We start from the raw sequence: 18,474 nt of genomic DNA on the forward strand, positions 1-18,474 counted from the left end.
CATTAGAAACAGGGGCGTGGGACTGGGGGGATAAAGGGTACTGACTAACCAGGGCCCGAGGCAGGGGGGGGGCCTTAGAAGTCAGTTTTCTATACATACACATACATGGTACGGGGGCCCAGCAAGATGGTTTGTACCCAGGGCCCAAAATTTGGTGCTACGCCCCTGATTAGAAAGCTGAGGAAAATGGGTCGTTCAAGACATTGTTCAGAAGAACAGCGTACTTTGATTAAAAAGTTGATTAGAGAGGGGAAAACCTATAAAGAGGTGCAAAAAATGATAGGCTATTCAGCTAAAATGATCTCCAATGCCTTAAAATGGAGAGCAAAACCAGAGAGACGTGGAAGAAAACGGAAGACAACCATCAAAATGGATAGAAGAATAACCAGAATGGCAAAGGCTCAGCCAATGATCACCTCCAGGATGATCAAAGACAGTCTGGAGTTACCTGTAAGTACTGTGACAGTTAGAAGACGTCTGTGTGAAGCTAATCTATTTTCAAGAATCCCCCGCAAAGTCCCTCTGTTAAAAAAAAGGCATGTGCAGAAGAGGTTACAATTTGCCAAAGAACACATCAACTGGCCTAAAGAGAAATGGAGGAACATTTTGTGGACTGATGAGAGTAAAATTGTTCTGTTTGGGTCCAAGGGCCACAGGCAGTTTGTGAGACGACCCCCAAACTCTGAATTCAAGCCACAGTACACAGTGAAGACAGTGAAGCATGGAGGTGCAAGCATCATGATACGGGCATGTTTCTCCTACTATGGTGTTGGGCCTATTTATCGCATACCAGGGATCATGGATCAGTTTGCATATGTTAAAATACTTGAAGAGGTCATGTTGCCCTATCCTGAAGAGGACATGCCCTTGAAACGGTTGTTTCAACAAGACAATGACCCAAAACACACTAGTAAACGGGCAAAGTCTTGGTTCCAAACCAACAAAATTAATGTTATGGAGTGGCCAGCCCAATCTCCAGACCTTAATCTAATTGAGAACTTGTGGGGTGATATCAAAAATGCTGTTTCTGAAGCAAAACCGAGAAATGTGAATGAATTGTGGAATGTTGTTAAAGAATCATGGAGTGGAATAACAGCTGAGAGGTGCCACAAGTTGGTTGACTCCATGCCACACAGATGTCAAGCAGTTTTAAAAAACTGTGGTCATACAACTAAATATTAGTTTAGTGATTCACAGGATTGCTAAATCCCAGAAAGAAAAAAATGTTTGTACAAAATAGTTTTGAGTTTGTACAGTCAAAGGTAGACACTGCTATTTTTTTGAACACACCCCTTTCAACTAATTGCCCAATTGCACAGCCTTAAGAGCGTGCATATCATGAATGCTGGGTCTCATTTGTTTTCTGACAATCTACTGAACCTACTGGTAACTTGTTTGCCACGTAGCAATAAAAAATATACTAAAAACCTTGATTATTCTGGTTAGTCACATTGTACTGCTATTATTTTGAACAAGACTGTATATGTTTGCTTACTCTTTCCATGATCTATATAACCCTTATCCAGTCATAATTATAATATGTCGTTAGCTGGACTGTCGTGCTTGTGTTCTATAGAGTTGTTCATTAGAACAGTTTGATCGCTATCTCTAATCTTGTCATAATTATAATATGTCGTTAGTTCATGAGAACAGTTTGTGATTTTGTGATCGCTATGACTCTAATCTTGTCATAATTGTAATATGTGGTTAGCTGGACTGTGTGCTTGTGTACTATCGAGTTGTTCATGAGAATGGTTTGTGTGTGCTTTTGTGATAGCTGTAACTCTAATCTTGTCATGATTGTAATATGTTCTCTAGTTGGACTGTCTTGCTCGTGTACTATCGAGTTGTTCACAAGAACGGTTTGTGTTAATGTGATAGAAGGGATGACTTTTTCATTGAATATTCGACCTGGATTAGACACTCAGAGATTCTGCCATAGTCGATGATGCCTCTGGGTTACGTATGTGTGGAGCAGCGCTATCAAAATAGGGCCGAGACCCTTTTGGGGGTAGGGGCGTGTTTGTTTTGGTGATTTGAAATACCAACAACGGTTACCAGATAGCACTTACCCCACCTTTAAAGTTAATCTAAAAACAAAGAGAAAATCACTCACTGCTCTTGACTGAATAACGTTTGTAGCTTGTAACAGTATCGGACTTGTTCCGGAAAAGTGGTATCAGTGCATCTTTATTTATTATTATTATAATAGAAGTGTTGATGTTTTAGAGACTCGTTCATGTACATGTTAATTCTAGGAGGGTTAACCTGACCAATTTTTCCTATTGACCTTTTACCAGACACAGCCTCCTAATCATATAAACAGATTGACTGCAGACTTGTGCAATAGCTGGTGGGTGTTCTGGTCTGCTGAGACTCCTCACATCATTTGGATGGATGCTGCACACCGAGGAGACTCGTTGAAAGGCTTTTTTCTAGTGGGATTCTCATGTGAATATCAAGCTTTTGTTTCATGTTGAAACTCTTGCCACGCTCACAGCATTTTCATTCTCTCTGGTGTGAATCCTCATGTGTCTCTCGAGGTTTTGTTTCACAGTGAAACCCTTTCCGCACTGAGAGCAGGTGAACGGCTTCTCTCCGGTGTGGCTTCTCATGTGTCTTGCAAGCTTTTGTTTCATGTTGAAACTATTTCCACACTCATAGCAGGTGAAAGGCTTCTCTTCAGTGTGAAGCATCATGTGACATTTAAGGTGGTTTTGTTGTGTGAAACTCTTTCCACACTGAGGGCAGGTGTAAGGCTTCTCTCCGGTGTGAATTCTCATGTGAATACTAAGTTTTTTTTTCTCTGTGAAACTCTTTCCACACTCAAAACAGTTGAACGGCTTCAGTCCAGTGTGGATTCTCATGTGACTCTCGAGGTTTTGTTTCACTGTGAACCTCTTTCCGCATTGCGAGCAGGAGAACGGCTTCTCTCCGGTGTGACTTCTCGTGTGAATCTCAAGGCTTTGCTTCATTGTGTAACTCTTTCCACATTGAGAGCAAGAGAAAGGCTTCTCTCCAGTGTGGATTCTCATGTGACATTTAAGGTTTTGTTTTTCTGAGAAACTCTTTCCACACTGAGGGCAGATGAACGGCTTCTCTCCGGTGTGAATTTTAATGTGACTATCAAGGTTTTGTTTCACTGTGAACCTCTTTCCACACTCAGAGCAGATGAACGGCTTCTCTCCGGTGTGATTTCTCATGTGGATATCAAGGTTTTGCTTCATGTTGAAACTCTTTTCACACTGAGGGCAGGTAAAAGGCTTCTTTCCGGTGTGAATTCTCGTGTGAATATGAAGTTTTTTTTCCACTGTGAAACTCTTTCCACACTGAGAGCAGGTAAAAGGCTTATCTCCAGTGTGAGTTCTCATATGAAAATTAAGGGTAGTTTTCGTAGTGAAACTCTTTCCACACTGAGCGCAGACGAAGGGCTTCTCTCCGGTGTGAATTCTCATGTGATACTCAAGGCTTTGTTTCACTGTGAAACCCTTTCCGCACTCGGAGCAGATGAACGGCTTCTCTCCCGTGTGAATTCTCATGTGCTTTTCAAGGCCCGCTTGCTTGGTGAAACATAGCCCACATTGTTGGCAAGTGATATCATCTTCTTTCAGACCTAAAATAAGCAAATTCATTAATTAAAAATCAATTCAAGGACAATATAGAAGAGATTTGAGAGAAGTTTTAGATCCGCAATTCATTTGGAACAGACATCATTGTTTTATCTTTGACATACTAAAATAATGTTTGAAAAAAATGATAATGACAACATGGTGGATATAGTACGTCCGGATTACATTCATACTACACTCATTCATATATAGAACATATTTTTTTAAAGGTCACAAAGTTTGTTCAAATTCAAATTTGGTAGGCCTTAGGGGTGTCCATGGTTAACCGATTGACCGATTAACCGTTAAAAATTGCGTAACCGAGTGAAACATTTTGCTCGGTTAAGTGGCGTCAATGACGTGCCTTGAATTTAGTTGTAATATATGTTTGCACCCCTATAGACCGCCAGAGCGCTCCCAGACATTTGTAGTATCCATAGGGTTAGGGTAGTATCCACAAGAAGAAGTCATGACCAGCTTTCTAAGCGGGCAAAGAAAGCGTGGGAGCACTTTAAAAATGAGAGTGACGGGGCGAAATGCAAGTATTGCAATGCAGTGCTTAGCGCATTTTTCAGGCTATAAGTCGCTCCGCAGTATGAGTCTCATCAGTCAAAAAATGCGTCATGAAGAGGAAAATAACTTAAGTCGCACTGGACTAAAAGTCGTGTTAGGGCAGAAGCAGAGCGTGAGCCGTGCGCGCTGTGCATAACGGAGCAGAAGAAAGAAAGTTTGAAGTGAGAAACTTGTGAATGACTAGAGAAAAGCAGACGTTACTTTAACTGTAATGAAGAAAACAAAAAAGCTGATCGCGGACTGAAAGCAAGATGGCCAGAGCTGAAGGGACGAGTCCACAGATGCTTGAACTCTCTGCCGGCAGAGGCTCAGCCGCGCGAGTCAAACGCTGTGTCTGTGTGAATCATTCTCGGCTGCATATTTTACTAACGTTACATGCTCTAATCGTGCAGGCGCCCTCGCGGCCATTCGCATTGCTCGTGAACTGGAGCACATCTCATCCTAATTTAACGAAACTCAGCGTACGCTTCGCAGACATGAAATAGATCTTAAGAAACTTGAAATGTCTTTTAACAATTTAAAACGAAAAGAAATAGGCTACTCTCTGATTGTGTAATCCATGATGTGCATTTCTCTCTATAGGCGCGTTCACTATGGAGATGGTGGTCGTCAAATTAATAAGCTAAAAATAACCCTGACGCACACTATGGTTAACCGAGTATTAACCGCTAAGGGCCTCAGTTAACGGTTAATGAAAAACTTGAAAACGTGCAGCCCTAGGCCTACCTGTGCACATAGTCCGCGATTTCTGAAGCAGCATAAATCTTTTATTTTCAAGTTCTTGCTATTAAGTCTGGTAGGACTACAAGGGTTTTATCTTTTAGATGCACTTTCGCTATAGCCTTTTTTTCTCTATTAGACACTGTGAGGCTCAACTTACACCTGGTACTAACATCCATCTCAGCTGTCTAGGGCTGCAAGACATTGTGAAAAAACTGATTTGAAAAAATGTATATATATTGCAAAAAAACTAGTGATCTGTGTGTTCACGTTTGGGTTTACTCTTAACAAGTGCCAACTCAAACCTCTAGAAACATTAAGGTGAACAGACTTTAAACAAATATTTTTAATCAAAATAAAAATTAAGAAATTTCTTTGTTTTTTTTAAATTATGGCTATGAATCAATTAAAATAATCATCTAGATTAATCACCTTTAAAAACACTTAAAAAATATATTTGATAATTTAATAATTTCACAGTTATTCTCCAAATAATGTAGAAACAACATAAAGACAATATATTTAAAATACTTGTTTAATGGCATCTTTTTATCAATAAAGGCCAATATCACATATTGTTGGTCTGAGAACCCCCCCCCCCCCCCCCCACACACACACACACACACACACAAACACACACACACGTTAGGTTTTTGTGAATTGTGGGGAATTTCAATAGGCGTATAGCATTTTACACTTTACAAACTGTACATTCTATCCCCCTACACTGCCCCTAAACCTAACCATCACACACACACACACACACACACACACACACACACACACACACACACACACACACACACACACACACACACACACACACACACACACACACACACTCTAAACCTCCCCATCACAGCAAACATTCTGCACTTTACATGTTCAAAACAAACAAAAAATATACAATTTAGTATGTTTACAATTCCACTGCCTGGTCCCCACAATGTAGGTGATTTCAGGTTTATATTACATTGTGGGGCATTGTAATATAAACAAGTACACACACACACACACACACACACACACACACACACACACACACACACACACACACACTTCTGGGTTATTATTTAGCAACCCAGAGCTGGGTGAATATTGAAAAGAAAACATGCTGGGTTATTTAACCCAGCTTGTTGGGTTTTATAAATAACTCATTTGCTGGGTTATTTTTTGACATAATGATGGGTGAGTTATAAATATGTTATAGCATACTACATAAGCTTTATATAGGCTACAATATTTAGTCTTTTATAATCATAAAATACTCAAAGTAGTAAACGTCTTAGGATAGGAGAGCAAGAACAGCCAATGGGGATCAGTGGGAAGAAAACTGGTAGCCTATCAGTAGGCACAGCGCGAGCAGACACCGCGGCGCGTCGACGCTATAGCGCACTATCAGCTCCGCGCTCCTGGAGGCAGCGGCGCGCGCGTTTGACATGATGTTTGACATTGACCCGGCGCTCGGTGGGTATGTGAGGGGGGGTTGACATTTGTAAAAACAACAATAAATATATCAAGCAGCTGAGTTACAGAAAAACGACTCAAAACCTGGATACAACATATTAAAAATAACCCGATGACCGGCTGAAGCCAGCGTTTGGGTTTAAAAATAACCCAAAATGACAGACTTACACGGGCTTTCATTCGTCCATTCGTGCCTCGGCGATGACTGGCATGTGTTCGTCTTCACATCTGCTGTGGTCTGGTTGTCTTCAGGCTGCTCCATCTTTCTCTCCAGGAAATGTTAGATCCAGTTTATTTTCGCTCCATCGTCCGTCCGTCAGTTCTTCTTCTTTGGGGATTAACGGCAGCTTTCATCCAGAGGCGTTGCGCTACTGCCATCTTCTGGGTTTATTTCCTGTCATGTTCATTATCACACCATAGGCTATTCTCCTTATAAAACTGCCAATACATCTTCTGCCATGTTCATCCACACCGCTTTCCACTGTATCCTTTATTGCTATCTCTGTTGCTGTTAATCCCATTTTACTAAATAATCTTTTCCTCTGTTCTTCAAATTATCTATAGTTTCTAAAACCTGACAATAGTCAGAAAAACAGATAAAAAAAATAGTTTTAGATTAATGCCATCGTTTATTTTCTTACTTGTAAAACACATCACTTTGGTTTTCTCTACAGAAAATTTTCTCCCCCACTTTTCAACCAGCTGTATGCATCCAGATAAAAAATGCTTTCCTCTAATTCCTGTATCGTCACAAAATATTGCTACTGATCTTATTTCATCTTCCAAACACACCTTCCTCTTCCAAACAAGGACAGGATAGAGAGAGAGAGAGAGAAATTGCTGGACTACACCTTTAGAGTATTGTAAATATGAACTTGAACACACCATATGCTGCCTTCACGTGCTATCAGAATGATCGTAAATAAGTTCATTTTGATATCCAAGTTGGGCGGGAAACTGTAAACATGGCGAAAGGGGAAACGATTGCTGCTGTGATTTATTCGTTTTTTCCTGCATCACCTTTTCTTGTCATTAAAGTAGTGCATATTTACGTGTATGAATAACCTTTTTAAGCGTACTGTTTGTTTTATAGACAGCAATTTGTATTTGTCCGAAATGTCAGATTTGTCAGCAAAAGATCTGTGGTGTTTATATGGTTGCAAATTTTGTAAGGAATGTAACGCTAAATATCATTTTGGCTTTTAATAGGGTTTCCTCAATAAATAGGCGAGAATAACCCTGGTGTCCGCCATAATTCCTCTTCTTTCTGACAGCAGAGCACTTGAATAGGATGAGGTTGTAATTACGACTTTAGAAGTGGGAACTAGGAAATTTCTGATCGCACGTGAAGGCAGCGTTAATGGTTTTTTTATGCTATAGATTAAAGTAACAAATGGAATCGATTAAATTGGGCTATTGAATATAGTCTGGGACAACTGTCGTATTTCAAGGTAATTATTTCAATAACTTAAGAATATGCTATTTGGAGCAACGAAAAAGCACCCCTGCTGTTGCGGTTAAACGCACAATCATTTACAATAATAATAAATAGCTAATTGACTTTTGACATGGCATGGCTAGATGCAGATGTTTAATATAATTTATTAAGTCCATATTAAAGATAATAACCGTATGTATTGAGTTCCAAATCAGCATATTTGTTAAACAAAATAAATTTCCTTTATTAATCAAAATAAACAGAATATAGTGCAAACTTTGCTGAACTGATTGATTTGAAGTATTAACTTATATATGATATTATGCTCCTTCCTGGTGAGCTTCCTCGCCACTCATACATACTTAAGATTTTTAAGCAAATCAAACCACAAACAAAATTTTAATAATGTATTTTCCCACAAAATGTGTTGATCCATCAATGCACAATAAAACATTTTGTTTTCGGCAATCATACACTGGGAAGGAAGTTAGTGAAACCTGCTGTGTCCCATGTCACAGGAGGGATTATTAAATAGTATATTAGTTATTTTATACCTTTAAAAGTGTATGTCGCACTAATGAAATATGATGGGTCATTAACTGGAACATTGCCCAAGAGAAAATATGTTCAGGTGTTGATGGTTATGTACTTATGTAAAAACACATTGTGCACATAAAGTTTTGCATCGAACACACAGACCTCAACAATCAGCGTATGAATGTTTGGGTTTATGTTATGTTTAATCAATTTGGGTTAAAACTAATTCAGGAAAAAAGGGTAATAGCAAAGCACTTTTTCATGATATATTATTTACTTAAAGAACAGACCACAAGAGAGCAGTCAATAGTGTTCTTTATATAATATTCATTATATCTTTACATAATGTCAAATAACAATTTGCATTATTGTTCCTCAGAGATACGCCTGATACGCCTGCAACACCACCATAGTTTGTGCAGAGCTTGACCCAGCCTGACCTGCCACTGCATCAGCCTTGCCCACTAACCTAGATGTCATCTGACATGTTTTAGACTTTAGAGGGCAAGACTAGAGACTTCAGAGAAGACGCTTTATCAGAGGAGAGATAGATCCCAAGTGCCTCTTTAACCCGGACCATCTTCTTATATGTGTGCGCATACAGTCCTTCCACATTTGAGTTATTCGTAGCAGTAGCAGTTACCAAGAAATCCGAATATGATTTCCCCAACAATCTCAATACCCCAGCTTGGAGATCAGGGAGAAACGGAAGCCTCATGAAGAAGGAACATCTACACCAGTGGTTCCCAACCACATTCCTGGAGCCCCCTAACACTACACATTTTGCATATCTCCTTTGACTGACACATCCATTTCAGGTCTTTGAGTCACTACTAATGAGCTGATGACCTGAATCAGGTGTGTTTGATTGAGGAGACATGCAAAATGTGCAGTGTTAGGGGGGCTCCAGGAATGTGGTTGGGAACCACTGATCTACACTATATTGCTAAAACTGGGACACCCCTCCAAATCATTCAATTCAGGTGTTCAATCACTCCCGTGGCCACAGGTGTATAAAATCAAGCAATAGGCATACAGACACTTCTACAAACATTTGTGTAAGAACGGGTTGCTCGAAGGAGCTCAGTGAACTCAAGCGTGTTACCAAGATAGGTTGCCACCTGTGCAATAAGTCCATTCCTGAAATTTCCTCACTTCTAAATATTCTATAGTCAACTGTTAGTGGGATTATAACAAAGTGGAAGCAACAACAACAACAACTCAGTCACAAAGTGGTAGGCCATGTAAAAGCACATGCTGAGGAGAATAGTTTGCAGAAGTACCCAACTAGTCAATAGCTACAGACTTCCAAACTTCAGCCTTCAGATGAGCTCAAGAACAGTGTAGAGAGCTTCATGGAATGGGTTTCCATGGCCGAGCAGCTCATCCAAGCCTTACATCACCAAGAGCAATGCAAAGCATGGGATGCAGTGGAGTAAAGCAGCCGCTTCTGGACTCTAGAGCAGACGTGTTCTCTGACTGACCAATCACGCTTCTCTGGCTGACAATCCCATGGCCGAATCTGGGTTTGGCGGTTGCCAGGAGAACGGTACTTGCCTGACTGCATTGTGCCAAGTGTAAAGTTTGGTGGAGGGGGATTATGGTGTGGGGTTGTTTTTCAGAGATTGGGCTTGACCCCTTAATTCCAGTGAAAGGAACACTTAATGGACATTTTGGACAATAACATCAATAGCTTCAGCATGAATCATGAGCTTAACTAGCTCCTCGTACACAGGACCAACAGAACCACAACTCTGGTTACATCTGGCACCTCAGAGCCAGTAACATGCCCTAGGCCAAATCTGAAGCAGCAGCAGAGCGACTGGCAGTGGAAGCGACTGCAACTAAACCGACTCAATTTTCGAATGATTAATCAAGATTATGGTTAACTAATAGTAAAAAGTGCTGGTCATTGAATTTTATTGAGGTTTTATTGTTTTATTCACAACATGCTGAAGTTCAGCAGCTTCCATTATAATGAACTAGTGTTGTCAAAAGTACCGACCGCGATACCAAATCGGTACTGAAATGTAAAAAATGTGAAAAATGTAAAAAAAAATGCGCTGTTCAGCTGTAATCGTAAACACCTCTGACTGGTCATTGTGCTCATGCGCTCGTCGGATGTGCCTGTGATTGGCTACAATGATCAATGCACGGCAGCGGTTTGAAACAACACGGAAGTGTTTGAACAGTGTTTTGAAAGCGGGAGCGGGAACGTTTGAAAGCATAAGCAGGCGTCGACCAGCGGACCGCTAGGCTGATAGACACCTACATTTAAACGCTCTGTGTGTATCTGTGCAAGCGCTCCGTGAAAAGCGCCATTGATGTATTTTTACAACATGTTTGTGAAGCGCTGATCAAAGTAGCCAATCATAGACCTATGTGATGAGTGCGTGAGCACAATGGCCAGTCAGAGGTGTTTACGATTCCGCTCAACAGCGCTCAAAGCGTCATATTTTTAACATTTCAGTACCGATTTGGTATCGCGGTCGGTACTTTTGACAACACTATAATGAACAATAGAAACACTTGCTTGAGCAGGGTCTAAACGTGGCATCCCAACCAAATGTCCCATTAGTCTCTTATCAGTTACGGCCTCCTAATCAACTAAAATATTGACTACATCCGCTCCTCTGATAGCTGGTGGGGTTTCTGGTATACTATGACTGCAGACTCTGGTGGATTCTGCACACAGATGGAGGAAGAAATTCCCTCACTCGGTTGAAAAGGTTTCTCTCCAGTGTGAACTCTCATGTGACGGTTAAGGTGTCCATGTTGTGTGAAGCTTTTCGTACACTGAGGGCAGGTGAAAGGCTTCTCTCCAGTGTGAATTCTCATGTGTCTCTCAAGACCTTGTTTTACTGTGAAACTCATTCCACACTCCGAGCACCTGAAATAATCCTCTCCACTGTGAAGCCTCATGTGTCTTTCAAGGCTTTGCCTCAACGTGTAACTCTTTCCACACTGAGAGCAGGTGAAAGACTTTTCTCCAGTGTGGCGTACCATGTGACTCTCAAGGCTTTGTTTCACTGTGAATCTCTTCCCACACTCACAGCAGAGGAAAGGCTTCACTCCAGTGTGAATTCTCATGTGAATGTCAAGGCCATGTTTCACTGTGAAACTCTTTCCACACTCAGAGCAGGTAAAAGGCTTCACTCCAATGTGAATTTTCATGTGTCTCTCAAGGTTGTTTTTCATTGCAAAACTGTTCCCACATTGAGGGCAGATGAACGGCTTCTCTCCGGTGTGAATTCTCATGTGATACTCTAGGTTTCGTTTTCCGGCGAATCTCTTTCCGCACTGAGAGCAGGAGAACGGCTTTTTTCCGGCGTGAATGTTCATGTGACTGACAAGGCTTTGTTTCACTGTGAATCTCTTTCCACACTGGGGGCAGGAGAACGGAGTCTCTCCGGTGTGAAGTCTCATGTGATTGTCAAGCTTTTGTTTCACAGAGAAACTCTTTCCGCACTCAAGGCAGGGGAACGGCTTCTCTCCAGTGTGAGTTCTTATGTGACAGTCAAGGTTTCGTTTCACTCTGAAACTCTTTTCACACTGAGAGCAGGAGAAAGGCTTCTCTCCAGTATGAATTCTTATGTGACGTTTGAGGTATTCTTGTTGTGAGAAGCTCACCCCACACTGAGGACAGGTGAACGGCTTCTCTCCAGTGTGAATTTTTATGTGAACTTTAAGGCTTTGTTTGGCTGTGAAACTCTTTTTACATTGAGGGCAGGTGAAAGGCTTCTCTCCAGCGTGACTTGTCACATGATATTTAAGTTGTGCCTGTTTTGCAAAACTCTTTCCACACTCGGAGCAAGTAAAAGGCTTTTCTCCAGTGTGAACTCTGATGTGACTCTCAAGGCTTTGTTTAAATGAGAAACTCTTTCCACACTGAGGGCAGATGAAAGGTTTCTCTCCCGTGTGTATCGTCATGTGCTGCTCAAGGCTTGCTTGCTTTGTGAAATGCAACCCACATTGATCGCAGTTGATATAATCTTCTTTCAGTTCATTCCGATCTAAAATAAACATGAAAAAAAACAATGTCAAAATTCAATTCAAGGACAATAAATGCGAGCAAAATATGTGAAAACTTTCACCTTTGAATTTGCTATCATGTTTTAGTGTTGTCAAAATTACAGACTGTGTTTCTGAAATGTAAAAAATGTGACGATCAGCTTTCCTGCTAACATTTTGAGTGCTGTTGAACGGATTCATAAACACCTCTGATTGGCTATTGTGTTCAAGAGCTAAACATACAGTGGGTACAGAAAGCCCCCTTAAATGTTTCACTCTCTTATATTGCAGCCATTTGCTAAAATCATTTAAGTTCGTTTTTTTTTTTCTCATTAATGTACACACAGCACCCCATACTGACAGATAAAAACAGATTTATTTTTTTTGCAGATTTATTAAAAAAGAAAAATATCAAGTGGTCCTAAGTATTCAGACCCTTTGCTAAGTATTTAGTAATAATGCTAGGGGTGTCCATGGTTAACCGATTGACGATTAACCGTTAAAAATTGCGTTACCGAGTGAAACATTTTGCTCGGTTAAGTGGCATCTATGACGTGCCTTGAATTTAGTTGTAATATATGTTTGCACCCCTAGAGACTGCCAGAGCGCTCCCAGACATTTGTAATATTCACAAGAAGAAGTCATGAGCAGCTTTCTAAGCGGGCAATGAAGCGAGCAAAGAAAGCGTGGGAGCACTTTAAAAATGATAGTGTCGGGGCAAAATGCAAGTATTGCAATGCAGTGCTTACCGCATTTTTCAGGCTATAAGTCGCTCCGGAGTATAAGTCACATCAGTCAAAAAATGCGTCATGAAGAGGAAAATAACATACGTCGCACTGGACTAAAAGTCGCATTAGGGCAGAAGCAGAGTGCGCGCTGTGCATAACGGAGCAGAAGAAAGAAAGTTTGAAGTGAGAAACTTGTGAATGACTAGAGAAAAGCAGACGTTACTTTAACTGTAATGAAAAAAACAAAAAAGCTAACTCGCGTTTGAGTCAAACGCTGTGTCTGTGTGAATCATTCTCGGCTGCATATTTCACTAACGTTACATGCTCTAATCGTGCAGGCGCCCTCGCGGCCACTCGCATTGCTCGTGAACTGGAGCGCATCTCATCCTAATTTAACGAAACTCAGCGTACGCCTCACAGACATGAAATAGATCTTAAGAAACTTGAAATGTCTTTTAACAATTTAAAACGAAAAGAAATAGGCTACTCTCTGATTATGTAATCCATGATGTGCATTTCTCTATATAGGCGCATTCACTACGGAGATGGTGGTCGTCAAATTAATAAGCTAAAAATAACCCTGACGCACACTATGGTTAACCGAGTATTAACCGCTAAGGGCCTCGGTTAACGGTTAATGAAAAACTTGAATATGTGCAGCCCTAAATAATGCAATGCAATATTCACAACAAGATAATTGCTACTAAGACCGACAGCACGACAAATCTGAAGCATTTGACAGTGCATGGGATAAACTAAAAAGAACAGAAAGTTTCTCTCTATTCGACTGCAAGAAGAACTGGAGCGCGTCACCTAAATGAACCATAACGCAGCATATACTTTCCTCACAGACATGAGAAATAGGCCTATAGAAAGCTTGAAATATCTACATTTAAACAAACAAATTCGAAAACAAATACTTTGATTATGTAATCCAAATGAAGGCGCGTACACATGTTCACTATCGCAGAGATGAGTCGGCATCGTCCGCTTTATCTTTGCAGCCAACACAGAAATCTCCTTGCTATTTTTACATTTATTGACATTAGGCTACCGTTGCTAGTGCTCCGCATCTAGCTTTATCTGTGCGCTTGAGCGTGAGGCATACCCTATATACAGCCTTTGTGACTGTAAAAAAAGTAAACATACTGAAAAAAATATAACCAAAGTTTTGTTTTTTTAAAGGGTAATGTAATCTTGGGAACACACAGGCCAGGACTGCCCCAATATTCAATATTACGGTAATATTTTTGCAGTACGCTTCTTGTCGCTAGGCTGATTTAATTAAATATAGCGATTTAAAAAAATTAACTACAATTTTAATGTCCTTTTATTTATTGTAGCTATAGATGTGGAATAAACAATATATTGTCAGGAGTGGAAGGATGTAGTATGGAGAGAGTGAGAGAGTGAGTGAGTGAGTGAGTGAGAGAGAGATCCATTTTAACCATTCACAACTTTCAATGTTTATTAAAAATTATTTTGCAAAGTAACTTCAACTTCACATAATCACAAATTCATTTAGTTTATAGTAAGCAAGGAAGCTATAGATACAATTCAGCACTGTCTATAACAAATAACATTTTGCAGCTTGCAAAAAAAGGCAGTCAATGATGAAGAAGAATGTGTTTGCTTGCAGTTTTTTTTTATTTTTACAAAAATCCATTTTAAATTTTTCAAGCATCTAAAAAGTTGTTTTCTGCTGCACTTGTCTTCTCATTTTAAAAATACATACCGTAGTTACTCTGACAAACTATTGTGGTAAACAATAATCCATATCCATATCCATTTTAAAAGTGCTCCACACGGCTCCAGGACGTTAATAAAGTGAAGCGATGTTTTTGTATACGAAATATTGCCATAATAAAATCTTTACTAACTGTAATCTCAAACTTCGGCTAACTGTCTGTCATAAGCGACCACGCTAAAGCATATATTGTATAGGACGCTCCGGGAACGAACGCAAAACCGCAGAGGATGGAGAAAAACGTGCATACTTTACAGAAGTTTGAAATTACAGTTTGTAAAAGTTTAAATATGGACATTTTTCTAACATAAACACTTTGTTTCAGAAGGCCTTTATAAACCCCCGGAGCTGTGTGGAGCACATTTATAACGGATGGATGCACTTTTATAAACAGATGCAGCAATTCATTGCTAAAGTTTGGACGAGCCAGGACATTACTCTGTATATTGTATTCGTCTGAAAAAAGAATGTCACCTAGGATGGCTTGAGGGTGAGTAAATCATGGGGTAATTTTTATTTGTGGGTGAACCATCCCTTTAACCACCTTTCTAGGCATAAATCATGACACTTGGCTTTATTAATCACAAACAACATCTAACAGAATTGACAAATTCATTGTTAATATATCTGAGTCTTTGTAACTGGCAAATAGCCAACTTACACTGTATTGTATTCTCCTGTTTAAGCCTAGTCGACTGGCAGGTTTTCGTCTTGACATCTGGTACCTGTGTGGTCTGGGTGTTTTGCTGCTCCATCTTTATCGATCAAGTTAGAGATAGCTCTTCATTAGCCAGTTTGATACACTCTACTCTCTAATAGAGATTCTACAACCGAAGCTAGTTTGCTTTAAAATAACAGCAGCTTTGATGTAGCGATCGGCGCTTTAAAAAACGGCTTGGTACTTCATGAAGATCCGAAACGTAATCGTCTCCTTTGTTTCGAATCAGTGGTTCGGAGTCGGACCGCGAATCAAACTGGCCAGGTCACGTGATTTCAACAGCAAACGAGGCTTCGTTACGTCATATGTACTGGTTCTCCGTTAGAGGGCGTTGATCTCATAAACATAATTAGGCTACAGTGTTTCTGAGTCGCTTACATTTCTCAGATAAGAATTGATATTCTCAAAGCTGCCTGTTCAATCTTCACATCATTGTGTCACTTGTGCACATCAAAACAACAGTTTCTCATTTTATTTGAACATGTTGCAAAGGCTTTTGTTGGCTACATCCATGCAAATGATTAGCCTATGCACAATAATCTGCTGTTTCCTACATTATCAATTGCTTTTGTCATGTTGATCAAAATATATTATAATGGGTCTCTCTGTTGAATAGTCTCACCCCCACAACATTTAGGCATTAGTTAATGGCAAGTCTTTACATGCATAATGTCTGAACAAGTTGTCATATGTCATGCATATTTCCATCAGACATTCACATTGATACTTTTATTTGTTTTTTCTTTGTGCTATGCAGTGCTGTCTTTTTCTTTATCGCAATGACATAGTCTGTCAACAAATTACAGTACAAACTGTAAAAGCGTAAATGTGAATCTTGTCCAGTCTATTCAATCACACTCCAATATAAGGTGTATCCTACAATTTGCAATAATTGTCATCAAAACTTTATAATTACATCAGAACATCCCTCCAGAGTACACTGTTATATTATTGACAGCATGACTAAGCAATCTGACTGTGTTATCTGTACACAGTTTGTCATTCTGATGGCACCTTTTCACTTTTGAGAGATGAACTAAGGATTTTGAGCAAGAGACTGCTTTTGCAGGTAATCCATGGTGTTTTGCTATTTGTATGAATTGAGGAATGCACTTACCGTTTTGCATATGTCGAGGATGATTTGAGAAATGTACCAAAGTGAATGTGAAAAACGCATATATAAAAAGCTAAAAACTGCATAAGATCATAGATGAACTCTATTCAGAGATGGAGACTTGTAGCTTTATGAAGTGGTGAGTGACATACAGACCAGCACCGTTGCTAATGCTTGGGAAAAGGCTGTATAATTTGATTACCATAAGCACCTATTATAGGTGACATACATGTAACAAAACTGTATGACTTCATGCTTTGTGGAAGACAAGAAAATGTTTGATTTGAACTGATGGAAAGTTAAATGTAGAAAACAGAAGTTCAAAAATAAAGTTGAATGTAAGCTAATGCTATTTAAATACCAATATAGTGGGGTCTACAGCCTCCTAAGACCCAGAAATACAACAACAACAAAATTTAGTATTATTTTTAAAATCTCATTACATTCTTTAGAAACAAATGGATTTTTGTGGGGAAAATGATATACTTTGTACACTGATAAAAACAACTTGTAAGATTTACTTGATAAAATCTTTGTAACAATTTGCACTCAGTTTTTCTAAGTAAAATTTACTGCTGCGATATCAAGTACAACTTACTTGCCAATATCAAGTAAAATGTACTTAACTATAAATGTAACATTTGCAAAGACATTAAGTAAATGTTACTTAATTATATTTAACTTAGCATGTTGTATTTATTAAAATAATCAAGTAAATTTAATTTTAAAAGGAGCATAACTATTGTGAAAATTTTATAAATCTGTATTATTTACTCTTATGAAGTAATTAAGTAGATTTTATAATGTTTGTCCATTTGACATTTTGAATTACTTAGTTGAATTAATTTATATTACTCACTATTATTATGTAAATGTTGCTATTTTAAACCAAATAAATGTAATAATGTTCTCTGCATCAAATACATTTATCACAAATCACACATAAATACAATGAATTTGAACAGTTTATTATGTCAAAATTTACAATTAACCATTAAATCAGTAATGTTCACATCAACTGATTAAGTAGTTAAGGTACATTCATTATAATTTACAATAACTGTAGAATTAAACATCAGCAGCCAACAGTGGCATAACTAACATTAAAGGGTAAGTTCAGCCAAATATGAAATGTATCACATTTGAGTCCAAAAATAACAAAAACTATGACTTTATTCAGCATTGTCTTCTCTTCCGTGTTTGTGTTCAATCCTCAAATAAAGATTCAAACGGTGAAGAGAAGCGAATGCTGAATAAAGTCGTAGTTTTTGTTATTTTTGGACCCAAATGTATTTTGGATGCTTCAAGAGACTCTGATTAACCCACTGATGTCTCATATGGACTACTTTGATGATGTTTTTATTCCCTTTCTGGACATGGACAGTATAGTGTGTATACACTTGCATACGCTCTCGGACTAAATATAAAATATCTTAAACTGTGTGTTGAGATGAACGGAGGTCTTACGGGTGTGGAGCGACATAGGAAGAGGAGTTAATGACAGACATTTCATTTTTGACTGAACTGAACTAACTTAACCCTTTAATGACGAGCACATGCATAGTCCAGCTGAAACAGAATGGTCACTTTTCCTTAATGCTCATTCATCGACTGGATCCTCTCGATCAGCTCCATGGACGACCATCTTAAGGATATGTTCAGCGGCAACACTGCGACTGTCCTCCTGCATACAGTTTGTAAGAAAGAAAGAACACAATTCCATTTAAGAAATAGAATTACATTTATAACATTACATTTTATTTTCATAAAAAAGGTGACCGGACCTTCATGTCGTTAGCTCACTAAAATAGAA

At 39.1% G+C, this 18,474-nt stretch overlaps 2 protein-coding genes across 2 annotated transcripts in view; both read right to left on the bottom strand.

Moving 5' to 3' along the window:
- LOC137073761 (zinc finger protein 850-like) overlaps window positions 1-18,474 on the bottom strand; it is a 58,493-nt gene that overhangs the window by 9,995 nt on the left and 30,024 nt on the right. Inside the window, exons 6-7 of the mRNA XM_067442469.1 lie at window positions 10,964-12,356; window positions 10,817-10,850 (exon numbers count right to left, since the gene is read on the bottom strand). Of these exons, the coding sequence (XP_067298570.1) occupies window positions 10,817-10,850; window positions 10,964-12,356 (1,427 nt within the window). The remainder of the gene's footprint in view (window positions 1-10,816; window positions 10,851-10,963; window positions 12,357-18,474) is intronic.
- On the bottom strand, window positions 1,663-6,792 carry LOC137072835 (gastrula zinc finger protein XlCGF57.1). The gene is made up of 2 exons (XM_067440786.1): window positions 6,537-6,792; window positions 1,663-3,613 (listed from the first exon to the last, which is right to left on the bottom strand). Exons 1-2 carry the CDS (start codon window positions 6,628-6,630, stop codon window positions 2,472-2,474), a joined length of 1,236 nt encoding a protein of 411 aa, XP_067296887.1. The 5' UTR covers window positions 6,631-6,792; the 3' UTR covers window positions 1,663-2,471.

This window comes from Pseudorasbora parva, chromosome 4 (assembly GCF_024679245.1).
Source record: "Pseudorasbora parva isolate DD20220531a chromosome 4, ASM2467924v1, whole genome shotgun sequence".
Taxonomy (NCBI): Eukaryota; Metazoa; Chordata; class Actinopteri; order Cypriniformes; family Gobionidae; genus Pseudorasbora; species Pseudorasbora parva.

What these genes read in the sequence shown, in the direction of transcription:
- LOC137072835 (XM_067440786.1), bottom strand. Translation starts at nt 6,630, where the DNA reads ATGGAGCAGCCTGAAGACAACCAGACCACAGCAGATGTGAAGACGAAC. An exon ending in ATGGACGAATGAAAGCCCGT is followed by an intron (nt 3,614 to 6,536) that starts GTAAGTCTGTCA and finishes TGCTTATTTTAG; the next exon opens with GTCTGAAAGAAGATGATATC.